This window comes from Danio rerio, chromosome 16 (genome assembly GCF_052040795.2).
Source record: "Danio rerio strain M-AB ecotype USA chromosome 16, GRCz13ab, whole genome shotgun sequence".
NCBI lineage: Eukaryota > Metazoa > Chordata > Actinopteri > Cypriniformes > Danionidae > Danio > Danio rerio.
In genome coordinates this window covers 7,216,955-7,243,572 of record NC_141036.1, presented here as the reverse complement: position 1 = coordinate 7,243,572, position 26,618 = coordinate 7,216,955, and the positions used below count along the sequence as shown (strand labels likewise).

General features: G+C 36.4%; 3 protein-coding genes across 9 annotated transcripts in view; 1 reads left to right on the top strand and 2 right to left on the bottom strand.

Moving 5' to 3' along the window:
* Positions 1 to 2,083: 2,083 nt before the first annotated feature.
* Positions 2,084 to 13,690, bottom strand: eaf1 (ELL associated factor 1). 5 transcript variants are annotated; one of them, XM_087285580.1, is made up of 7 exons: positions 13,627 to 13,690; positions 13,080 to 13,209; positions 10,521 to 10,615; positions 10,306 to 10,442; positions 9,956 to 10,125; positions 5,723 to 5,929; positions 2,084 to 2,712 (listed from the first exon to the last, which is right to left on the bottom strand). In XM_087285580.1, the coding sequence occupies exons 2-7, from the start codon at positions 13,180 to 13,182 to the stop codon at positions 2,663 to 2,665; spliced, it is 762 nt and encodes a 253-aa protein (XP_087141706.1). In that variant the 5' UTR covers positions 13,183 to 13,209; positions 13,627 to 13,690; the 3' UTR covers positions 2,084 to 2,662.
* Positions 13,691 to 13,881: 191 nt separating this feature from the next.
* Positions 13,882 to 21,056, top strand: pmvk (phosphomevalonate kinase). The gene is given in 5 exon segments (NM_001083579.3): positions 13,882 to 14,052; positions 14,134 to 14,197; positions 17,840 to 17,992; positions 19,422 to 19,551; positions 19,631 to 21,056. Coding segments are annotated over 5 exon segments (600 nt in total). The 5' UTR covers positions 13,882 to 13,963; the 3' UTR covers positions 19,795 to 21,056.
* Positions 21,057 to 21,973: 917 nt separating this feature from the next.
* Positions 21,974 to 26,618, bottom strand: part of arhgef2b (Rho/Rac guanine nucleotide exchange factor 2b) — a 67,810-nt gene continuing 63,165 nt past the window's right edge. For 2 of the 3 annotated variants that reach the window (XM_087286587.1, XM_087286588.1), the window contains exon 21: positions 21,974 to 26,295. In XM_087286587.1, coding sequence (XP_087142713.1) covers positions 26,243 to 26,295 — 53 coding nt within the window. In that variant the 3' untranslated portion in view covers positions 21,974 to 26,242. The remainder of the gene's footprint in view (positions 26,296 to 26,618) is intronic. The other variant, XR_015510924.1, reaches the window with a different exon arrangement.

Below are 26,618 nucleotides of genomic sequence, written 5' to 3'. Positions count from 1 at the left end.
TTGCTATTAGTATGTCGAATGTGAAGTCTATGGGACAGTTGCTAGGGTGTGGCTAGTAAATTGAAAGGTCATCAGTGATTGGCAGATTGCTAGTGAGTTAAATGAGCACAATGTTAAGTCTGTAAGACAGTCTGGCGCAAAGTTATGAGATCACAAAGTTTGGTCCAATATTAAGCCAATGGGACTTTTCCGAATTTTCCGGGTTATTTTTTTTTTCTGAAAACTAAGTTGGATCAGTTGGAAAAGATATAGCCACTTAATTCAGTGTATTTTGGAGGTTAGGAGTTAGTTTGGTGGTTGGAGTATGAACAGTCTAGGAGGAGATGTATTCTTAAAACAGTCTAAGAAGAAGACAAAGAAGTTTAAGTAGTATAATAGTATGCTGGCTTTCTCAAGCCACCATAATGAACTGAAATGAAAAATCATGATAAAAATAATCACTCAGACCCACAGAAATGGCTCGTTTTTTGACTTTATTGTTACAGTACAGATGCTATATTCAACATTTATAATATGGTCAGCTACATTAAACAAATTTTGGTTAAACCAGCAGTGCAGACAGATTTTAAAATACTGTTTAAGACAGATAATGTTATACCTTAAGAGTTTTGACCCTTCTGTCATACAAACACCAAACAAATTAAGCCTAAATCATGTGCTGTGATCAATCTATAGGAAACTATAACTGGATCTAGCATGAATTAGCATGTTGCTAGCATGTTTTTAGCATAACCTAGCATGTTGTTGGCATGAATTTAGTATGAATTAGCATGTTGCTAGTATAATTGGTTTGTTATTAGTATGTCGAATGTGAAGTCTATGGGACAGTTGCTAGGGTGTGGCTAGTAAATTGAAAGGTCATCAGTGATTGGCAGATTGCTAGTGAGTTAAATAAGCACAACGTTAAATCTGTAAGACAGTCTGGCGCAGAGTATGAGATCACAAAGTTTGGTCAAATATTAAGCCAAAGGGACTTTTCCGAATTTTCCAGGGTTTTTTTTCTGAAAACTGTAAGTTGGATCAGTTGGAAACGATATAGCCACTTAATTCAGTGTATTTTGGAGGTTAGGAGTTACTTTGGTGGTTGGAGTATGAACAGTCTAGGAGGAGATGTATTCTTAAAACAGTCTAAGAAGAAGACAAAGAAGTTTAAGTAGTATAATAGTATGCTGGCTTTCTCAAGCCACCATAATGAACTGAAATGAAAAATCATGATAAAAATGATCACTCAGACCCACAGAAATGGCTCGTTTTTTGACTTTATTGTTACAGTATAGATGCTATATTCAACATTTATAATATGGTCAGCTACATTAAACAAATTTTGGTTAAACCAGCAGTGCAGACAGATTTTAAAATACTGTTTAAGACAGATAATGTTATACCTTAAGAGTTTTGACCCTTCTGTCATACAAACAACAAACAAATTAAGCCTAAATCATGTGCTGTGATCAATATATAGGAAACTATAACTGGATCTAGCATGAATTAGCCTGTTGCTAGCATGTTTTTAGCATAACCTAGCATGTTGTTGGCATAAATTTAGTATGAATTAGCATGTTGCTAGTATAATAAGTAAGTTTGTTGAAATGTTTCCAGTATGGATTGGTATGTCATTAGTATGTTTCTAGTATGGATCAGTATATTGCTAGTATGAATTGGTTTGTTATTAGTATGTCGAATGTGAAGTCAATGGACTGTTGCTAGGGTGTGGCTAGTAAATTGAAAGGTCATCAGTGATTGGCAGATTGCTAGTGAGTTAAATGAGCACAACTTTAAGTCTGTAAGACAGTCTGGCGCAAAGTTATGAGATCACAAAGTTTGGTCCAATATTAAGCCAATGGGACTTTTCCGAATTTTCAGGTTATTTTTTTTCTGAAAACTGTTAGTTGGATCAGTTGGAAAAGATATAGCCACTTAATTCAGTGTATTTGGAGGTTTGGAGTTAGTTTGGTGGTTGGAGTATGAACAGTCTGGGTAGTATAACAGTATGCTGACTTTCTCAAGCCACCATAATAAAGTGTAAAGTCATTGAACTGAAATGAAATATCATGATAAAAATGATCACTCAGACCCACAGAAATGGCTTGTTTTTTTTTACTTTATTGTTACAGTACAGATGCTATATACAACAATTATGCTGGGGTCAGCTGCATTAAAACAAATTTTGGTTAAACCAGCAGTGCAGACAGATTTTAAAATACTGTTTAAGACAGATAATGTTATACCTTAAGAGTTTTGACCCTTCTGTCATACAAACAAAAAACAAATTAAGCCTAAATCATGTGCTGTGATCAATATATAGGTAACACCTTGGCTCAACTTTACAGACTATGCCAAAAACAGTCAGAATAATGATCATGCAACAAGTCGGTGTGTGTCACACGTAACATGGAGGAAAGGTGCATATACAAGCTTCATAAAAATACTGAACAAGCACAGGTACAATAATCTCGCATCACACAACCGTATATATCAGTTCCAAAAACTCCCTTTGCAATAAAAATAAAATCTAATAAAATTACATTCTTCAAAACCTCCTATGATATCTCCACGTTAAAAGCTCAGGATAAAAAGCACTGTAGAAGGACTGGTATTAGCTATGAAACACATAACGCTGGGAACACCATCTATGTTTTCAAGAGCTGAACATCACTGGAGATCAGTCGATGTCGCTGTCACTGCCAGATTCACTCAGCTGGAGATCATTTCCTGAGGGGGGAACAAAAACAAGACCATTATAACAAATGAAACACTAGCAGGTGTGGGTGTTTACATATAAAGGAACACACTTTTTTTTGGAAATAGGCACAATTTACAACACCATTAGGGTTAAATGTTTGAGTTTAACTGTTTTGGAATCCATTCAGCCAATCTCTGGTTCTGGTGGGAGCACTTTAGCTTAGCATAGATCATTGAATCGGATAAGACCATTAGCATCTTGCTCGGAAAAAAAATATAGTTTTGATCATTTTTACCATATTTTAATCCGTTCAGTCAATCTCCGGTTCTGGTGAGAGCATGCTTAGCTTAGCTTAGCTTATCTTAGCTTAGCATAGATCACAGAATTGGATTAGAAGTAATTAGACTACTGAAATGTGTATATTCTGTACAAAGTATGAAAATGATTGGTCAGTTCTTGTCATGCGACTCGCAGAGCGGCATTTTAAAAAGTTTAGAGGTTTTCACATGCGCGTGTCGCTCCTGAAGGATTCGGATTTCTGCTTTCCAATCCGTCTCATCATGGACCAACGTTTATCCTTTTCATCATCCTGTTTCTCAGTATTTAACCGTGAATTGATTTTAATTAATGAATAAGTTAACACATTGCTTAATATAAGAATGTTCAGTGCATTTGCCTGTCTCTTTATAACTATTTTCAGAAGCCACCAATCTAGGTCAGAGGTCACGGAGACCTTGAGTGGAACTGAGGGCTGAGGACTGAAATAAACTGTTTCTATTGTTATTTCTAGTAGTTAATATTTGTCTAAAATGTCTAAAGTGATTTTGCTATTTTTACTGTTAATTCTTTTAAAGTGATTCTACTTTTATTCAAGATAGACTTTGTGTAGTAAGGAATTATAACTGCCTGAATGTATTATACCGGTTTTAAACAAGTTTTGATAAAGACGGCTGAGAGTACACTCAGCCTTGGATAAGAAACAGATTATACTTTAAGTGTGTGTTGTATTTGATTGTTGATCCATTTCACAGGTCTGGAGTCAGCTCTAATCAGTCTAAGGGATGTCTGACGTTTATGTTAAGATAATGTTCAGAATTGTACGCACAAACCCCACGTGGAAATTTTTCTAGTCTGTGTTTTAACCAATCAGGTTAGAACACCTATATGTATGCCACAGTTAATGACGGTATGTGAGAGTATAATTGTTATTGATTGGTGATTGTAAGCAGAGCGGCCTAGGAACTTATTGCGAGTGTTGAAGCTGGCTTCTGCTGATGAAACTGCAAACTATCTTCAGTAAACTTGATTTATTTATTTAAATATCTGACTCCGGCTCTTCTTCATCTACCAGACTGGTCATTCTTTGGGTTAAACTATACCTACACTCCCAATATTCCATTGGAAATAACAAACTTATGAGCGCAAAAGTATAGATATGTGAACAGCATGTTTCATGGCAGCATCACAAAGAGGTCTATGATCTATGCATGACAAAAAAATCTGTAGACACATAGAAAAGTACACGTGACTACTTCTGATATGTGCTCAAGCAGAACATTGGATCCTTACTTGAGTCTGACGACATGCACGCACACGCAATTTTTGGAGACAATTTGTTACACATTTACTACGAGATTTTTTGTGTGTGTCTGTTTTAGAGACATGTTACAGGTCTTTGATATAGATGTAATTGTTTTCCTTTGAAAATATGTTTTAGATTCATACTGTAAAACAGGGATCACCAAACTTATTCCTGGAGGGCTGGTGTTCTGCAGATTTTAGCTCCAACTCTAATCAAACACAAAAACTATGGGACAGTTGCTAGGGTGTGGCTAGTAAGTTGAAAGGTCATAAGTGATTGGCAGATTGCTAGTGAGTTAAATGAGCACAACCTTAAGTCTGTAAGACAGTCTGGCGCAAAGTTATGAGATCACAAAGTTTGGTCCAATATTTAAAAGTTAATCAAGGGCTGTTTCTCAATTCCAAGAACGCAGAGAATGGACTTGCGTTCTTGTGGAGAGCGGTCTTGCCAGGTGTCTTCGGAAGAACGAACTCAGGAGACCGCGAGGGCAGAGAACGCGTCCTTTAAGAAATGGGATGCTGCGTTCTTCCTGATGGTCACATGACCTTCACGCGTTTTAAATGGAAATTATTTAAACATTACAGCATTCATATAACGATTTATTGTTTTCCCCCTCTTCAAAATATATATTTTGCATAAAAACATTATAAATATACTCTGCACAATATAAATAAAACAGATTTTAATACGAATTTCAGCAAACAAACACCCTTAATGTGTTTATTCCTTTATTAAGATGTTCATGGTGATGTTTACTTTCACCATTTCATTTAGGGAAACTCCTGCGGTAAATAAGTGATATCTCTGAACATTAATAATAAATCTAAATAAAATGCTGCGCTTCCCACCTCCAGTCGCAATGACTTCTGGGACTTCCAGAGCGAGTTCGGTGCTCAAGTCTGTATCAGTGCGTCCTCGATATCAAGATCACATCCAGGAAGTTTCACGCGTCCTCCGTACTTGCGGTCTTGAGTATTGGAACTGAACTTTGGCAGCTGATAATGACGTTACACAAGAACACGAGGTTGCAAGGCCGCTGAAGAACCGATTGAGAAACAGCCAAGGTCTTAGTAGGTATACTTGAAACACCCAGGCAGGTGTGTTGAGGTGAAGTTGGAGCTAAACCCTGCAGGGCACCGGCCCTCCAGGAACTGGATTGGTGACCCCTGGTGTAAAACATCTGTGTGTGTCAAAATTGTTATTAAAATCAAAATCTTAATATTGTTCTAGAAAATCGTGTTAGGTTTCTAAGGTTTGCCATATCACACATGCCTAATTTGTAGCTCTGCCCTCTTGTAAAAAGAGCACAATCTCATTTGAATTTAAAGTGACAGTCACCAAAGTGGCACAGTTGGGATCAAAACCTATTAATTATTGTTATATCCTATTTGCACAACATTCATAGTTATATTTCACTGTATGCTTGTCTCATTTGAGTAATATATAGGTTTTCTTACGGAGTGTGTTCATCAGCTGGTTGTTGCCTTGTGATTTGTTCATTCCGTTGGCCATGTTGTTCCTGCTGGGCGAGAGATGTGTTTCCTGTTCTCCATCGCTGCAGGAACTGTCGTCATTCCCGCTGCCTGAACAGCTGGCAGATTCTGAAGAGCTGCTGCTGCCACTGCTGCTCATCTGCTCGATCATGTCCACCTCGGCCCGCAGCTCTGACACACACAGATCAAAAACACTGGTTCAATTCAGCAGAGTCAGAGAAAAAGCTACATCAACACTGCAGACGCACAATATATGACCCTGGACCAAATAAAAACAGTCTTATACAGGGTATATGCCGAGCTGGTGTTGCTCCCATAATGATAAACGTCTGGTGACCTGTTATTGTGAGTTTTTTTTCCATTTTATATGTAATGTAATGTAATGTGTATTTTTATATAGCGCATTTTAATGTGCATGTCCGTACACCCAAAGCGCTTCACAATCATGAGGGGGGTCTCTCCACACCACCACCGGTGTGCAGCATCCACTTGGATGATGCGACGGCAGCCACAGGACAACGGCGCCAGTGCGCTCACTACACACCAGCTATTGGTGGAGTGGAGAGACAGTGATAGAGCCAATTCGGTGGAAGGGGATGATCGGGAGGCCATGATCGTAAGGGCCGATAGAGGGACTTTGGCCAGGACACCGGGGTTACACCCCTGCTCTTTCACGAGAAGTGCCATGGGATTTTTAATGACCACAGAGAGTCAGGACCTCGGTTTAATGTCTCATCCGAAAGACGGCGCCCACTGACAGTATAGTGTCCCCTTCACTTTTACTGGGGCGTTAGGACTCAGGACACAGACCACAGGTTGAGCGCCCCCTGCTGGCCTCACTAACACCACTTCCAACAGCAACCTAGTGTTCCCTAGTGGTCTCCCATCCAGGTACTAACCAGGCTCAGCCCTGCTTTATATATGGTTCCTTTTACAGCATCAATGTTGTAATGTAATTCAATACATTCAGTTAAAAAGACTTTGGTATTCATTTAGTTACTCAAGCGTAAAATGAGACAAAAACCTGTTTACTCGCACGTGCCCAACAGAATCGGCAGGATAATGCAGAAGCTCCATTGAATATACTGGAGTAAAGTGAATGCTCTTTTTATAAAGACATGGCGGTGAAAATGTAATTTAATGCAGTGCTTCTTGTACAATCTCAGACACACTTTATATTGGATATCACTCAACCAATGGAGATCGCTGATTTTTAAAGAAAACAGACCATAAACGCATTTGATTTTGCTTTGGCATACAGTTCACCGGAAGCGGTTAACCCAGGTTACTGGCAAATTAAAAGTCCTATTGGCATGCTTCAGCATATACCGTATTGCTAGGCCCACACGGAATCTGCACGCGCAGAATTCCGCAGATTTCTGCAGATTTTTAGCCCATCATTAATTCAGTTTATTCACTTGAATAAATGTGTAAATCTGAATTTATTCAGTTTTTATTCAGTAATGTATTACTTTTTATTTCATATATTAAGGTTTTAATTATGATTCTCTGCTGGATACTCCCAAAATAATTCAGCAGAAATCCACAGATTTTTACCAAAATTCTCAGCAGAAATAGCAAAAAACGTCCGCAGATTCAGTCTGGCCCTGCCTATTGCACAGGTATGTTTGTGGGAGTAGCCAAAATACATTGTACAAGTCCAAATTGTTATAAATGCCAATGAGATTTTGTGCATGCTTTTAACAACCATCATTAAAGGCTGGTTTACACTTCTGTGTCGAGTGATCAGTGTGACCCATGGTGTCTGGCTTGCGTGTAGCCGTGCATTTATCCATCTGCTTGCTGTTTGTGTTGCTCTGCAATAACACTTGCAAAACGCTATTTGGCAGTAGGGGTTTTTGTTCATTTGTGTTGAGTTTCTTCGTGTGCGTTTTGTTTTTTCTGAACACCACCTTAATGCACAAGTAGCTAAAACTCACTCATTCAGAAGCGGGAGCGGTGGCTGAACTTTAATCATGAGGTAAACGCAAAACAAAAGTTTCCATCTGGAGCTCCTTCATGGGACTCGACACATGTAAACACTCGCTTCATCAGGCTCGCAGCCATCAGCACCGCCCACATTCGTCACAGCTACCAAGCTGACCAATCACAGAGCTTGCGCTATGCGCCGTTGTGACATGTAGTTACATTTTTTGAGAGGTCAGTGTCGACATCAGCCATGGTAAGGGCTATGCGACCACGCGAAGGCTGCGCCGGACCATACGCATGCGCTTGACGCAGAAGCATACATCAGCCTTAAGTGTCATGTCGCATTCATAATGACATTTTAAAATGTAGAGATGACATTGTTTGTTATGACAACTTTACATAAAACCTGTTTTTGTCTGCAGCATGACAGCTTGACATTACCAAGTCAACAAAATGTGTTATAAATCTGTCATAAACATGACTGTCATGAAGCAATTAAAAAGCTACGATTTTCAAATTCAATCACTGTGTTTGTGTTTAATTTTAGCAATTAGGCTCAGAAAATGCATAATCGGACAATATGTAATCAGCAGCCAAGTATAAAGAGTTATCAGTCTCCAGTATCTGCTGAATTTTTAATATCAGTGCATCCTTAACTAAAATAACACTGGCATTATACTTTATTTTTGTTTCATTGAACCTTGAAAAATGGCGACGCAGTGGCGCAGTGGGTAGCATGTTCGCCTCACAGCAAGAAGGTCGCTGGTTTGAGCCTCGGCTCAGTTGGCGTTTCTGTGTGGAGTTTGCATGTTCTCCCTGCATTCGCGTGGGTGTTCCGATGCTTCCTCCGGGTGCTCCAAAGACATGCGGTACAGGTGAATTGGGCTGCCTAAATAGTGTAGTGTATGAGTGTGTGGATGTTTCCCAGAGATGGGTTGCGGCTGGAAGGGCATCCACTGCGTAAAAACTTGCTGGATAAGTTGGCGGTTCATTCCGCTGTGGCGACCCTGGATTAATAAAGGGACTAAGCCGACAAGAAAATGAATGAATGAATGAATGAATGAACCCTGAAAATCAGTTTTATAATAAACAGACTGTTATCATTTACTGGTGGGGACACAAATTTAGCTACAGTTATGCTTCAAGTTAATGTTATCGTTCTTTGAGTGAACTTGCCCTAAAGTTAATAACATTTAGTATCATTAAACGTGCAGTAGGTGATTGTCTTCAGAAACTTGTTTTGTTGTGCTGGTTGAAACTGTCTTTACATTCCAATAGTAATGATCTAAATGTATTTATATGTATTTTTATATTCTGGTTAAGGCATAAAATTAAAAAAATGTTCATCCAATTAAAATTTGTTGGGCTAACATCTCCCATAATTCTGATTAGAAGCCCAAACAGTCTACAAATGTAGACTTGTACGTCAGCACAACTCTGTTGACGCATATCCATCGCTTGCGCGTTCTCGTGCGCCGCGCTCACATGCACACGAGAGAGAGTGACATCGGTAAAAACAAACGCTGAATCAAAACTTTTTTAAATCCTCAATCAATATTGGAGTTAGTTTTGCACGCTAGAGGAAGGACGACACCATAGCTGAAGTATTTCTGTTCAACAGGTAATGTCCTGTTTTAAAACTCTTTTACTCATGACAGGCACTTTAGAACAAAGACTGTGAGAGAGTGAGACCAGAGATCCTTACATGCATAAAATATTGCACATTAGGACGAGTTTTGCTTGCTACACAACTGAAAACGTGCTTTTAAGGAAAACAGTTAATGGGTATATGCATGGGGACTTTTAATTTTGAATAAGCAATGAAAAATTAATAATTCAATCATAGCATGTAAGATCAGACTTGTTTTAAATCAATGATGTTCACTGCCTGATTGACATATGATATAAAGTGGGTCTCACAGCTGACAAGAAACTCTGCATTAAATTCCAGTGTCATGTCATTAAAATATGAAAAATTCATTTTACCACAATATTTTCAATGGAGTTTCGGCACTCGCCAGCTGCTCCTGACAATGCCTGCATTTAAACAATCTTTCACCTTGTTCTACCCTTGAACAATAAAATAAACGCTGAAGTCTATTTACTGATTATATTTAAATTAAATTAAATTAAATTATTGATGCTGCAAAAGAAACCTTGTGAAATTGAAGCCTTTCAGCGGTAAGTTTATCAGTGGCTGAAGAACACTTGTCATGTATGTAGTGCATTAAGCACACTATGGTATAATTGCGAGTGTGAATATCTGACCTCGTTTGATGTCGTCCAGCTGAGGCTCTGGTGAAGGGTTGTCTTTGGTAGGGGAGGTTTTGGCGCCCAGTCCTGGTTTGTTTGGCGTGCGGAACTGTGGGGTCGTCAGCTGGTTCGCTCTCACTGACTGCTGCTCGATACGAGCCTGGATTTTACTGCTGCCTTCAGCTCTAAAAACACAACATCACACACCTTTCCAGGTCATATTACAGCGCAAATGCTGCACAATGTTACAAAATCATACGGCTTCTGTCTGTCATGTTGTTAGGATATGGTATTAGTTATCATAACAACACTACTGCAACTGTTTACGTCATATAACGCTCTACATGATTTATTTGTCCGCTCACCGTGTTTTCTTGACCTGTATGCTGCTGCTCAGCTTCTCCAACATAAACTCCCCAGTGTCGTGATTGATGATGAGAACGCAGTCTTTCTGATAAGGCCTTTTGTTGCCCTTAAACACCGTCATTGGTGGAGTGGAGCCCTAAAGAGAAATCAGAGTATTCTAGAAAGGCTGTCATACATAAGCGGATATAAATGTTAAAGAGAACGCTGCTCTTACTGGTATGTGTGGTAAAGTGATGGTAACCTCATCTCCTTTTCCCACTTGTAAATCTCCTTCACAGGACGTATCGATAGACGCTGGTTTAAAATCATCTGTGGAGGAATAGCACACAATTGTAAACGTACAGTACGACAATGAAGCTAGTTTTTCACTCTCTTTTTATTTATTTAATTGAAATAAATGTATCTTTACTAAAATAATAAAATCAATGCATTTCATTACTACATTTTTTTGTGCCTGTTTTCATTCTCACAAACTAAATTCTATAATTATGCCTTGGTTTTAGGTAGGGGGCTTCGATTGGCTGATAATCACATTTAATGACTCGATCGGTACTTGCTGATCAGGGGTGCGTTTCCGAAAATCATTGTTAGCCAACTAAAGTCGTTACAAACATACTTCAATGATTAGCCGTTTCCCAAATCCATCGTTCCAACAAAGATTCGCAAACTGCGTTGCAAACTTGTATGCTTGCAACTACACCTCTGGAGCTGTAGTTAGAAACATAGTTCCTGGCTGTGTGCTATTCCCAGATATCCCCCCTATGCCCTTTTCATTTAGAACATTCTAATGTTTAAAATTGGAATGACTAAAAAAGCATTAAGCTTATTCCTCTTAGGTGTAATTTGCTTTCAAACTATTTTTACAGTTCAGTATGCTGCGTTCACACCAGACACGGAACGCGCGGATAAATCGCACAATTCTCGCACAATTCTCGCACAATTCTCGCACAATTCTCGCGTAAATAATCAAGTGAACATTTGAGTTTACTCGCTTCATTCACGCGTCAAACCCCATTGATGTCATTTTGAACACAGGCGCGGCTCATGACGAAAGCTATAGGTAACCTATTATTTAAAAGCAGAATTTGTTACGTCTCCAAAGCTTGTGAAAACAAAAAACACAGCATGCGTTAAAGATTTTAATTTATATTGGGTTATTTATTAAGTATCTGTACTGTATATGACAAGGGCCTGTTGATTAGCACATTTCTGTTTTGGTTCTCATGTCAAATTGTAAAAGTAGACTTTTCAAAACATAAAAAATAAATAAGCAAACAATATCCTACTTATTAATAATAATAATAATTGTAATTATCATTAATTTTATTAAAGTGGTATATTTTTTTTAATACATAATGAATATAAAATTTCATTTCTCAATAAATAGCCTCATTATTTATTTATTTATTTATTTATTTATATATGATATTAAAATGCATTTTCGCTTTTTTAAGTGGTTGTATGTCTTACAATAGAATATGTAATGTTCTTAATAATATTTGTAAAGGAATCACATGCCCTGTATGTTCAATTTACATATATTTAAGTTACTATGGAAAACAAGTGCATGTTTTTACCTAACCTAATATTGGATTTTTTTTAAATGCGTGTTTGTGTAAAACAAAATAATTTGCACAAAGAAATTATGGGTTTTTCTCTAAAGAAGTAGTTACTCTACGCCATTTACAGCATCATTATGGGCATTTTACGTTATTAATACCATGGTTCAAACGATGGATCTGTGACAGAGAAACTATGGGTTTTGGGAAACACTCGTCACTACATTCAATTGTTCTTTTCCCAAACTATGCACCACATGATGAAGCCGCGAGTTACGTCATTGTTTGGGAAACGCACCCCTGACTGATCTTATGAACCAGTCGCAAGTATTTGTGTTAGTCCAGGGGTGTCAAACTCAATTCCTGGAGGGCCGAAGCCCTGCACAGTTTAGTTCCAACCCTGCTCCAACACACTTACCTGTAGGTTTCAAACAAGCCTGAAGGACTCAATTAGTTTGATCAGGTGTGTTGAATTAGGGTTGGAACTAAACTGTGCAGAGCTTCGGCCTTTTTGGAACTGAGTTTGACACCTGTGTGTTAGTCAGAGAATAGCAAAATATTTGAATGACCTTGCATCTATTTAGGCCTTTTTATATATATAAGAACTGAAATAATTTCTATGTTTTTTACAAAATATTGTGAGTTCACTAAATCCTGGCTGAATAAATTACATTACTAAAACAAAAAATATTTCTTGAGATGAATATTTGATAATATAACTTTTTTTTAATAAACGTATTGCTATAAATAATTGCCAATTGTGGTTTATTGGCCTATTTCCTTTTAGCAAAGAAGTATTAGATTTGAAGGTGTGCGAATGTGGTTAATATTATTCTAGAAAATGTTTTCCTATCTTTTAAGACAGGTGTCACCAATCCTGGTCCTGGAGGGCCGGTGTCCCTGCAGGGTTTAGCTCCATCTTGCCTCAACATACCTGCCTGGATGTTTCAAGTATACCTAGTAAGACATAGATTAGCTTGTTCAGGTGTGTTTGATTAGGGTTGGAGCTAAAATCTGCTGGACACCGGCCCTCCAGGAACAAGTTTGGTGAGCACTGTTTTAAGAGAATGTTCTGGGAACTAAAACAAAACTACCCGCGGAAAACAGTAATGCAACATTGCTTGGTAATATGCTCAGAGCATGTAGAGAACTGAAAATTTCCAGCTGGGATATACTTTGAATAACGCATGTTATGTCTCTCTTGATGGACTCACATCTGATGGTGTGAAAGGATGATTTTGGTCTCTTCTCAAAACTGTCCCCGAGCTTCAACACATGCTCTTCTTTATCCAGCGGCGGGTTCGAGCTGCCGTTCATCACTGCGCGTCACATTGAATTCACCAACTTCACCCAAAATGAAAAAATCCTCAGTTTATCCACATGTAAACAAAGACAAAAGGAGAAGACGCTAAAAGTAAAACACTCCTGACAGATTCAAAACTTCCGGGTCACAGAAACCAAAAATAACGCATTCACCTAAGATGTTTGGTTTATTTTACTCTTAAAAATACAAGTTTTATCACTTAAAAAATAATTTCCTTTATAAACCGCACTTGGGGAATAACAAATAAGAATGAAATACAGAAACAAACGTTTTTGTGGTTTCACTTCCGGGTCAGTGAAAAAAAGTGTTTATAAATACGTAAACAATGTAAGATTATTATTTTATTGAACTTTTTCTGATACTATTTAAATATCTGCATAAATTAAAAACACTCTGGTAACTTATTTACATGAAATGTAAATATATTTAGCACATACCCAGTAAGTTGATGGCGTGACACTCGTCCGATTACCGTAGCTACACAAAAACACCAAACATCCTGTTTCCACACTTCCACATTTCACTTAGATATCCTTTTAGATGACAGAAAAAAACATCGCATACGCCAATAAAGTTTTAAAGTAACACAAATAAAGAAAATAGTTAAGCAAACAGAAGAACCAAAGACGCTTATATTATTTTTAGGTTACATTTTTTTGGTAGTTACGGTAAAGCGACATAAAGCGGTTCCTGATTCATATTGAAGGCTGTAGTCCTCGACATGTGTCAGTTGTGTACACGAGTATGAAGTACACATCACATGTAATTACAACCATGGCAACTACACAACCTAGCATCATTCTGTTATTCAGTGGGAAGCGAAAGTCAGGAAAGGACTATGTGACAGATTTAATACAGAAAAGGTAAGTTCTCTAGTTCTCTATAGCCCTGTCGCGTGAACAGATTAAACTCGCTAATAAAGATGCTTTTATTTTATATTTCAGACTGACTGCAGAGATGTGCTGTATTCTCAGACTGTCTGCACCCCTCAAAGAGCAGTACGCAAAGGTAAGTTACACTTCTGCAACCTAACTGAAATAACTCAAGTTCGTGGTGCAAAATGAAGTACACTACCTGACAGTCCTGTCGTCGAGCCCAGTTGTAAGAGCAACAAATAATACCTCACTTCTAGTTGATCATTTGGAGAAGTGGCAGAAGGTAGATTATTATTATTTTTTTTAGATGAATCATCTGTTGATCTGCATTTAAATCATCACAAATGCTGCAGAATACCTATTGCAAACAGCATGGATCAAAGATTGTCATAGAAATCAGTCAAGTTCGGTGAAGGAAAAATCATGGTTTGGGGTTACATTCAGTATAGGGGCGTGCAAGAGATTTGCAGTGGATGGCAACATCAACAACCTGAGGTATCAAGACATTTGTGCTGTACATTACATTAAAAACCACAGGAGAGGGCAAATTCTTCAGCAGGATAGCGCTTCTTCTCATACTTCAGCCTTCACATCAAAGTTCCTAAAAGTAAGCAAGGTCAAGGTGCTCCAGGATTGACCAGCCCAGTTATCAGAACTTAACATTATTGAGCATGTCTGGGGATGAAGATGGAGGAGGTCCTGAAGATGAATCCAAAGCAATCATGATGATCTCTGGGAGTCCTGCAAGAACGTGTTTTTTGCTATGCCAGATGACTTTATTTTATTTTACTAATTAAATAATTAAAAATCAAGGCATGATCATATTTTATTTTGCTAAAATAATCATAATCTAGACGCCTTTGCCTTTCATATAAGCCACTTTCTATACAAAGTGATTAACTATAGATCAAGTTATTATTTGTTGTTCCAAAAACTTGGACAGGCGTCAAGACTTTTGTCAGGTAATGTACACCACAATTAACAAGTGATAAGAACAATGAATAAAATTGTAATTAACACAAAAAATGACTATAAACATATTATTTATTTTACTGTTTGAATAAAATGCAGCAATATATTTTGTTTATGGTGGTTCATTCCGCTGTGGCGCCCTCTGCTGAAGGAAAGTGATTAAATGATGTACAAAAATCCTAATTTTCACAAATAAGTGTACTTTTTTATTCAAGTACAGTTCAATAAATGATCATCTTGAACTTATTATTAAAATATATTTAAACATGCTAACAATTTGTTAAAAATGCTGTCAGTGATTTGAAACTTGTGCAAACAACAAGCTAAAACTTGTTAGCAGTGTGTTAAATGCTAGCAATGTGTTCAAACATGATATCAAAGTTAGCAACGTGCTAAAGCATGCTTATCTAACAATCCATCCATCCATCCATCATAAAAAAAATAAATATCAGATTTAGGCGCCTAATTTGACTATAAACATACTATTTATTTTAATGTTTGAATAAAATGCAGCAAAATATTTTGTCTATGGTGCTTCATTCCACTGTGGCGCCCTCTGCTGAAGGAAAGTGATTGAATAATGTACACAAATCATAATTTTTACAAAGACGTGCGCTTATTTATTCAAGTGCAGTCCAATAAATGATCATCTTGAACTTAAAATATTATTAAAATATATTTAAACATGCTAGCAATTTGTTACAAAATGCTATCAGTGTGTTAATACTTGTGCAAGCAACAAGCTAAATCTTGTTAGCAGTGCTAACAATGCTAGCAATGTGTTCAATCATTATATCGAAATCCGAAACGTGCTAAAGCATGCTTATCTATCTATCTATCTATCTATCTATCTATCTATCTATCTATCTATCTATCTATCTATCTATCTATCTATCTATCTATCTATCTATCCATCTTTCTATCTATCTATCCATCTTTCCATCTATCTATCTATCTATCTATCTATCTATCTATCTATCTATCTATCTATCTATCTATCTATCTATCTATCTATCTATCTATCATAAAAAAGTCTAAATATCAGATTTAGGTGCCTAATTTGCCTATAAATATATTATTGATTTGAATGATTGAATAAAATGCAGCAATATATTTTGTCTATGGTGGTTCATCCCGCTGTGGTGACCCCTGCTAAAGTAAAGTGACTGAGTATATTGTCCCTATTCTCTGAACAATTTACACAAATCATAATTTTCACAAATAAGTATACTTATTTATTTTAGTACAGTCCAATAAATGATCATCTTAAATTTAAAATATTACAAAAATGTAAACATTTTTACGTTAGCTTACTTAAAATTAGAAAATCTCTACTAAAGTGTGCCATGAGGTTAAAGAGAAATGTTTTAGCGTTCGATATTAAAAATCAAATACCAACTATCAGTCTATAAACAGAAGAAAAAAACAACAACAGTAGACTTTAGGACTGAACGATATCAGAAAAATCTTATGATATTTTGTTTTGCTGTGATATATATTGCGATATCAATATATCATTTCACCCTATGACTTGAATAGCTCTGTTTGAAAAGACTTCATTCATTTAGATAGTCTAGGGTGAACAAGTCTTTTTCTATGCCTTACATCTGCAAAAAATCGAATAAATTAACTATATATAATAGGGCTGCACGATACATCGTTACAGCATCGAAATCGCGATGTGCACGATATATAGGAAGGAAGTATTTCTGACTGATCGATATATATATATATATATATATATATATATATATATATATATATATATATATATATATATATATATATATTATTGGTAATTATTGGTAATTATTAGAACAAGTTTATCTTATCCACAATTTATTTGTTTTATAACATGTTTATTTTTTTTAAACCACTCAGGGGGTTAGTGTTTAGCTGTTTTTATCTTTTTACAATTTTGTGACAAGATATTTCCTTCTGTTTTGTAATTGTTGTAATAAAAAAAGTTTGTAATTGTTGAATAAAAAGTTAAATGACTTATTTTGTCACTCGTGTTAATTCCTAAATGTGATAATAAAGTGTTATCTTTGCATTCACCAAATGAGCTCACCTTTATCACAGTAAAAACAACATTTAGTATTAATATCACAACATATTAGATCCTTGATTTATCTGAATTGACGGTTAAGTCATATTTTTTATAAACAACCCAAAAGAAACTATAAAAATGTTTGTTAAGTGTTTTTACTTATTACTTTTTTATATTCTATGAAAATGCTTAAATTACCCAAATTATTATAGAATTATTGATTATTTAATTTTTGAGCAGTTCAAAACTCCCGATTCTGAATTTCTAAACATCGCAATATATATCGCAGGGAAAAAAAATATCGCAATGTCAATTTTTTCCAATATCGTGCAGCCCTAATATACAGTATAAGTACGACAGAGGACAAATAAAGGTTAAATAAACAGTGCGTCTTGGTTATCTGACCTAACAGTATTCAAATATAAAAATAGAACAGTCAAACGTAAAATAACTTGGTAATCATTGTATAAATATTTTTATATTGTAAATAATCTTATCCTGCAGTGTGACTGTTGCGGATACAAACCTTGTGATATTGATGCTCAAACGATATATTTTTTCAGCACTAGTAGATTTTGTTAAACAGTGCGTGTATATTCTTAGATGCTAGCTCGGTTCAACTTTTTACAGTAAAATGTATAATATAATGTGTGTTTATGGTTGTAGTTAAAACAAAACTGGTTATTTTGTGGCATATTATTTTTCTATATGATCACTTTATTAGAATTAAGCTGCTGTATTTCTGATAATCAGGATCATAATCTGGACTATGAGGAGCTGATGGGTTCTGGCCAGTATAAGGAGAGCTATCGCGCTGACATGATCCACTGGGGTGAGATGAAGAGACAGGAGGACTCTGGTTTCTTCTGCAGACTGGCCATCAAACACGCCACGCAGCCCGTCTGGGTATGACAACATCCTGTCATCTCGAGATCAATCTTTCTGTCTCTTTATTTATCTATCTATCTATGGCCTACATATTTGACTTGATGCTATAAAAATGTTAAATCATACTTGTGCAAATTGAATCTCTAAACACAAGCAGACTTTTCATGACTAATGTTTTTAATCTCAGCTCCACATGAAAAGACAAGCACCTCACCCAAAATGCTAAAGCTAAAATGTGTTAGCAATATATTAAATGCTAGCAATATGCACAAAATGTTTTATCAGTTCTACCCGTGTGTGAAAACTTGTTCTAGCAAAAAGCTAAAATGTGTTAGCAAGGTGTTAAATGCTAGCAATATGTTCAAAAATGTTATCAAAGATCTAATACAAGTTAGCAGCGTGTTAAAGCATGCTAGTGTGATAAAAAACAAGTTAACAATGCCCTAAACATGTCTAACTAGCTATCTAGCTAGCTATACCTACAAAGTATATGAGGACATGATGCTGAAAGATGCTATAAATATGTTATGATACTAGCCACAACAAACACAATAGCAGTATTCCAAAACATGCTAGCAATGTGTTTAAATGCAAAGTGCAATCTTTAAAACTTGCGCTAACAACAAACTTAAACTTGTTAGCATTAGTGTTAAATGCTAGCAATGTTTTCAAATATTATATCAAAGTACTAATACAAGTTAGCAATATGCTAAAGCATTGAACAATGTAGCAATGTGCTAAACACATCTGTCTATCTATCTATCTATCTATCTATCTATCTATCTATCTATCTATCTATCTATCTATCTATCTATCTATCTATCTATCTATCTATCTATCTATCTGTCTATCTATCTATCTATCTATCTATCTATCTATCTATCTGTTTGTCTGTCTGTCTGTCTATCTATCCAATAGTCCGTCCGTCCGTCCGTCTGTCTGTCTTTCTATCTTGCTAGCTAGCCCTACAAAGTAGATTAGGACATAATGCTAAAGATGCTATGAATATGTTAAGTCATACTAGCCATAACAAACATATTAGCAGCATTCCAAAACATGCTACTAGTGTGTTAACTTGTGCTAGCAACAAGCTAAAACCTGTTAGCCATGCGTTAAATGTTAGCAGTATGTTCAAACATATCAGAGTTCTAATACAAGTTAGCAATGTCATGCTAAGGACATTGTGCTAATTGTGTGTAGCATATTTAGCATATGCAATTATGTTCAATCATACTAGACCAAAAACATATCAGTTGCATCAAAACATCCTAGCAATGTGCTGCAAATTCTACCAGTGTGTTAAAACTTGTGCTAGCAACGAGATAAAACTTGTTAGCAGTGTGCTAAATGTTCACAATGTGTTCAAATATTATATCAAAGTTCTAATGCAAGTTAGAAACGTGCTAAAGCATGCAAAGAATGTGATAAACGCGTATCCCATATTCAGATAATCAGCGACTGCAGAAGGATGTCAGATGTGCAGTGGTTTCGTGAAGCATTTCCTAATAAGTGTGTGTGTGTTCGGGTGGAGGCGTCTGAACAGACCAGATCAGAGAGGGGTTGGAGATTCACCTCAGGTAAAGATGCTACAGCAAACTCCATAAACACACACACATCAGAAGAGTTGTGTTGATCTGATGGAGTGGTTGTGTGCAGGTATAGACGACGCTGAGTCCGAGTGTGGTTTGGATGAGGGTGTGAAGTTTGACCGTATCATTAGGAATGATGGATCTGATGACATTCTGGAGAAACATCTGGACGAGCTTCTGTCATCGGTCAGGTCACAGGTGGACTTCAAAACACACACAATAACATCATAACGGATTCATGAAAACTGATTTATGGACATTGTTGGAGAACGCACAAACTCTTGAATGGAAATCTCTTTTCATCATCTTGTTCTCACTCTTTCTTTTGTTTGTTTTTTTTTTTTATTTGGTCACACTTTATTTTGATGATCTGTTTGTTGAGTTTAAGTTACATTGCATCTGCATGTCAGCTAATTCACATTAGATTATTAGTAGACTGTTAGGTTTGGGTTGGGGTTAGTGTACGTTAATGTGCACTTGCAAAGTTTCTTACAGTCAGTTAAATGTCTGTTGAAAGAGCAGTATCAACATATTAAGCTAATACTGCTAATACTCAAATGGACCATCAAAATAAAGTGCTAACGATTTATTTTTCTTTACAACAGTTTATGGATGTGGTTCAAAGGGGTGCGATAGTGATAAAAATTAATTCTCCATATTTTGGGGTATGTTTTCAATATCAGTTATCAGTTAATATTTTGAACCCTTATGTGCTGTTGGGGACGTTTTCATCCACTCAGGGGGGATTTTGAGTCTTAAATTGATTATACGTTTTTCTGTTTTAGCTAGCAGAATGATTTTTAGCGACAAATCATATTTTGAAACATTTTGTGAAAATGCTTTGAATTTAAAAAAAACCTCAACGATACACTCGGGTCAAATTTAATACCCTTTTGTAATGTTCAGGATGAAAACATCCTCTGAATTAAACTGCTGTAAAAACGCATCAGATAAAAAAAAAATTCTAAATTTTTTGCATATCTGTTAAGGCTGGTTTATACTCGATGCGTTCGCAGCGAATGTGACGTCATCGCAGTGTTTGTGGAGGTTGCGCTTTGGGTTTCGCACAACTTTTTAAAGGCTTATTTATACTTTCGGCTGGCGCCACGTCGCGGACCTCCGCTGACTGTGCATGCACCCCACGAAACAGACGAGGCTTTTATACTTGACATGCTCGCCTATGAATTATTCTTTTAAATGACAGGGGGCAGTCAAAATAAACTGATTGTAAAATCAGACGGATAAACGGAGAAGTAGAAGCTTGCCGGAACTACATCATATCATAAACATCATTCAAGATTGTTAATCTAATTATTTTTATTTATTATTTTAATGATTATAAAGGTTTTTATAACCATTCAAGATTTTTAAAATTAAACTTTGATGCATCACTTGCTTTTGTTCTTATCTCGGACAGTTTTACCTATTCAAGTTTATTAAAATGTTAATGACAAACAAAACGAGGCAAACTTTTTTTTAAATTATGACAAGAATAAAAACAAAACAATAATCTAACAATGTATCAAAGCCAATGTTGTTATTAATCATGTCCAAGACTGTGATAAGAGGGGGGAAAATCCAGTCCACAATTACTTTTTGTGTGTGTTTTTCACCAAATCAGTGACATCATTTATGAACTTGCCAATTTAAGAGTTGAAATCCTGTGATCATGTGACAATTTAGTAGTGTTGATCGGGACTGAGGTTGATTAACAGATTATTTCAGTGGATGTTTTAATTCCAAACATAACAAAAGGGTAGTCAATTAAAACAGTGCACAAGGGTTCACTATATTTTGTGATTGTGCATTGGCTGATTAGGCCTATTATATATGACCTGTGGATATATAAATATGAAACTTAAAGAAGGCCAGTAGGTGAGTCCCTGTCTTAACTTGAATAATTTATTCAGATGATTTATACTGATTCAATAATAAACTGCAAATGACTCACTTTCAGAATGAATCATTGAATTATAGACTCAATCGACTTATTTAAATAACAAATGCCTTTACTAATGTTTTTCTCCAGCTTTGTATGGTAATATTTTTGTTGATGATACAGAATAAACATATAATTGTACCATTACACTGAAAAAAAACATCGGATCAACTTAAATTGCTTTATTAGTTTTTTTTTTTTTTTTTTTGCAAGTTTACCCAAAAATGAGGGTATGAGGGTATTTTGGATGAAATAAACGGTTTTTGTCCCCATACTATGGAGGTCAGCGGTTACCAGTTTCCAACATTACTCAAAATATCTTCTTTTGTGTTCAACAGGAGAAAGAAACTCATAAAGGTTAAGAAAGAGTCGGTGAATTGAGTAAATGTTCATTTATAGGTGAACTACCCCTTAAATATTATAGGAAAACATTCCAAATATGGATGTGTTGTGTAATTAAAGAAACAGAACCAATCATCAATGCATTTATATAGATGCAGAGCAACAAAATACATGATTACAGCCGTATATTCAAACACACAGCACGATGTCAAATGAATAAAAAAAGCTATATATAAACAATGATTTAACAGCCATGTTTAAAGGGTTCTTCTCATCCCCAAACATTCAAGCATTTGTACATACACAATATCAACAATAAGACGTTAAAAAGCTTTAGTGTGACTTCAAGTGGTCAAGGAATTCACAATCATTGTTTCCCACTTCTGTTATCAATATCAACATGAATATCCTCTTCAGCAGTACAGGAGAAATCCTCCACTGTTTATAATTTATAAGCGTTTTCTTGGAGGTAAACTGTGGCATTTAAAGTCCTTTTCAAGTTCCTGCCAAATAACCAGGGCCTTCAATGTGCTACATTTATTAATCCTCAGCATAATGTCGCTTATTTTCAGCAGATGAAAAGCATGTGCATGAAGCATGCCAACAACGTCAATAATATAGTTAAACGTTACAATCAACAGCCTGAAACACGTGTCTAAGGTCAGCATGAAACCAGAATACCTTCAAAAGTTTCCTTCATCTCTACCTCAGCATTTAGTCCTTTCATTAAAGTAAAAATACACCATAAACCCGTTTAAATAGCACAATTGAAAATGTTGTAACAGTGAAAATCTTTTTATAAAGACTTACTTGTTCTAAACTATGTTTAATATAAAATGTTTAACATTTTTCTACAGAGTAAAGGCCTGTTCACGCCAACACAAATTTGGTATGTTTTTTTTTTGTACGCAATTTGACTGTTCAAGTAACGTATAAAAACAGCAAACAGTCTGAATGAAAATGCACAAATCGCACCAAATGGCTCTTTAAGAGCAGGTGGTGCTTATAGAGAACGCAGAAATACCCTGCTCATCCAGTAAATCTCATTAGTTAGGCACTATTATTCACAGTGTGATAAAAAATAGATACAAATCCAGCACTTTAAAAATGCTCAGTTGAAAGGGTTAGTTCACCTTGAAATCAAAATGTCATTCCAAACCCACTGGTTTCTCTTCAGAATACAAATGAATCTGTGTAAAATGATATAGCTGAAAACGGAAAGGTTTTCCACTGAAATGCCTACACAACAACGCTTCTAAAACGATCTACATTTACACATATGTGCATAAACATCAAAACGAGCTTTATTATGTATGCTATAGTGGCGTAATGGATCACAAATCTCACAGTTTAGATCACATTATGCAGGGCTCAACAATAAGGACTGCCCGATGGCACGGGGCCAGCTTGTGAGACGCTCGGGACAGTAGACAGGATCATTACTGGCCTGATTGGGCCAGTGCTGCCTTGTCACTGTAACCCCACAGAGCGAGTGGGTTACATCGCTAAAGTTTAATTTGCCTGCGACTATTTGTCAATAGCATGCAAATACAGAATTGAGAAACAGTTTGGATTTTTAAGCCTTCAAATGCTACCTTCTCTGTGATGTCCTAAGCACTATATTACTTTTTTTGGTTCCTCTTATCTGATTGGATGTTGTAAGCACGTTATTTTTTTCCATAACAACCAGTACAGCAAAGAGACGGCAACATCAAATGATGATGCTAAAAGAAAAGGTTTGTTTTTAACTTCTTTAAAGCAGACATTGCGAGGGTACATCACGACAAAAAAAAGAGATGATGTTTTGTACAGTTTGCCATCAGTTTGGCAGGTCAGCCACTTTTGTATTGCAATAAAATATCTGCAAATTTTCCATACCGCTACTTTTGTTTGCATAACACTTTGAATTTTGCTCATCATACATTAATTAACATTTTTATAATATTTAGATTCTAGATTCACACATTTTTTTAAATGTGAGGCTAAGAAATAGCTATATTTTTTTTGTTGGACCAGTGAAAATATTGGCAGGGCAAGTAAAAATCAGAACCACTGGTCCGATCGGGCCAGTAGAAAAAATCCTTAGTGTTGAATCCTGTTATGGCTTTTGAGTCTTGGATTGGACCATTTTTTGGAAAAAAAATAAAAAGAATAAATAATCTGCTGAATAAAAATAAATGGTAAAATATATTTAGACTGTGAAAAATTCACTCTAACTACTACTGTGCTGATAAAGCTAAATGTAGAGATCTTACATTATAATATGTACAACCCATATTTATTTTTAGCCCCATTTTCATTAAATGATTCAGTTATTCACTTATAAAACTTAGTTTCATTGCTAGATGTGTCATTTTTGAGTTATTCAGTGGCATATTGATGTTGATTGCTTCTTGTCGCCACCTATTGGTTAAATAGTGTAATTGCTGCTTACAACTTCCATTTTTTGTGATTTTAATCTTTACTATGAACATCAGTGGTTTTATCTAAACTATAAACTGTTCTCCCAGTACTTCTGTGTCATTAGACTGTTTGTGATTTTTGCGTTTTCAGATTTGAATACAGCGATTGGAAGGATTATTAAACATATGCAAGTCACCACGTTTATAATTTTTGTTGTGTGGGTGTTGAGATACCGACCTTTTAAATGATCAATCGTGCAGCTTACACTGAATGCATTAATGCAGGCTAAACAAGTAGTGACAGAAAACACCTTTAATAACCTAAGAAACCCACCACATCTTGGGGTTTTGTTCATGAGTGAGGGAAGGATGGAACGTGAGATTGACAGGGGGATTGGTGCAGCGGCAGCAGTAGTGCGGTCTATGTACCGGTCTGTTGTGGTGAAGAAGGAGCTGAGCCGAAAGGCAAAGGCTCTCGATTTACCGGTCAATCTACGCTCCTCCTCTCATCTGTGGTCATGAGCTTTGGGTCATGACCGAAAGGACAAGGTCTCAGATACAATTGGCTGAAATGAGTTTCCTTTGAGAGGTGGCAGGGCGCACTCTTATGGACAGGGTAAGGAGCTCTGACACCCAGGAGGAGCTCGGAGTAGAGCCGCTGCTCCTCCACATTGAGAGAAATCAGCTGAGGAGGTTCGGGCATCTGTTTCAGATGCCTCCTGGACACCTAGGGAGGTGTTCAGGCATGTCCCACCGGCAGGAGGCCTCAGGGAAGACCCAGGACACGCTGAAGGGACTATGTCTCCCGGCTGGCCTGGGAACGCCACGGGATCCCCCCTGGAGGAGCTGGAGGAAGTGTCTGGGGAGAGGAAAAAGTGGCCCCGCTACAAACGTCCTTTAGTCAAGAGCATGAATGAGTGTTTTTGTACGTGTCTTTTTTTGTTTGATTAATAATGATGAAAACAGTCGGCAGCAGGAAGATAGTGTACTGTCACTTTAAGAGCCGAACAGTTGTGATTTAGGGATTCACTTTCACAAGCCGTGAACTCTGCATGTTTAATTATTTCTTCATAATAAATGGGGTTAATGAGGAAAAAACACTAAATTGCTGCTTTTTTGACATTTTTGCATGACCATTTTAGGCACTCGTCTAAAGATGACCACCGTCTGAAAGGCTAAGAACATGGACTGAGTTCTCTTTCATGCTTTTAAAAACATGAATGACTCGAATACATGTCAAGAAGTGAAGCAGAAGTCACGTTACATGATTTCACTGTTTTCCATGTGAAACTGAGCTTTGAGAGTAATGAATGCAGTCTGCTTAAAGGTATGACTCGATAAGCGTTTTGTCTTGATTGAGGCTTTTTCATGATCGTTGGAGGCCAAAATTGAATTTTGATAAATTACGCAACCCTAATTATCATTGTTGCGTATGTTTGTTTGCGCTTGCCTTTAATCTACACCTGTCTAAGCACACAGTATGATGTCATCGTTTTCGGCCTTTTGTTTTCCAGTGTTTACACGGACATAAATAACGGCAGTGTATTCAAAAGCATTCACTTTCAAATGTACAGTTTGCGTTTTCAATCTCAAAAATGACATTGTAATGTAAACTAACAGCTTTTAGGCTGAAGATGTTGTTGTGTAACCAAAGATATTTAGATAAAAAAACTGAGAGATTTCTATGCGTCATTAAATTAGTCCATTAACCCAAAGCTAAATTCTTGACACTTCAAAGTGTTCAAAAAGAAGCAAATGATGACAGGATTTTGATTTAGGGGAACTAATCATTTAACAGCAAGTCTTTTTTCTGTGTCGTTCTGAACAGACCCATTAACAGTCATTGGTTCAGATTCAAATGATTATCACACTGGATTGTTTTTTTGCATGAAACATTTGTGGTGCTGTGAACAGGCCTCGAGTCAGACGTGACTGATGAGGTGGCTTTCTAGAGTTTTGGAGGAGGTGAAGTCTGATTCTGCCAGTTGAGCTGATGTTAACTGTGAGCTTCAGTCCCGCACTCACTCTCCTCGGGGATATCCTGCAGATCTGAAAACCAGAAAGAGCACGGAGATGTTTGACAATTTAACACATTTAACAAAATTTATTTCAGGCTGAATCTCATACTAACATCTCCTGTTTTACATTGTGACACAGTTAAGCACATTTTACCTGTTTTAAATTGATATTTCCTGTTGGCTACGCTTCAATTCAAGGTTAGAATAGTTGTAAGCTTCCTGATGCATACAACAGTGAAGAAATTAACTATTGAACGGCACCATTTTTCTACGAAAACATGTTTCTAAATTTGAAATGATGATCCCGTGTGTGCAAAAGACAAAATATGTGAATGGCATATACAGCTTTCTTCT

Excerpts from the sequence above, each read along its gene's own strand:
- eaf1 (XM_087285580.1), bottom strand. The coding sequence starts at position 13,182 with ATGAACGGCAGCTCGAACCCGCCGCTGGATAAAGAAGAGCATGTGTTG. Across the intron at positions 10,443-10,520 it reads TCACTTTACCACACATACCA|GGCTCCACTCCACCAATGAC; the intron begins GTAAGAGCAGCG and ends ATTTCTCTTTAG. Across the intron at positions 5,930-9,955 it reads GCTGGACGACATCAAACGAG|AGCTGCGGGCCGAGGTGGAC; the intron begins GTCAGATATTCA and ends TGTGTGTGTCAG.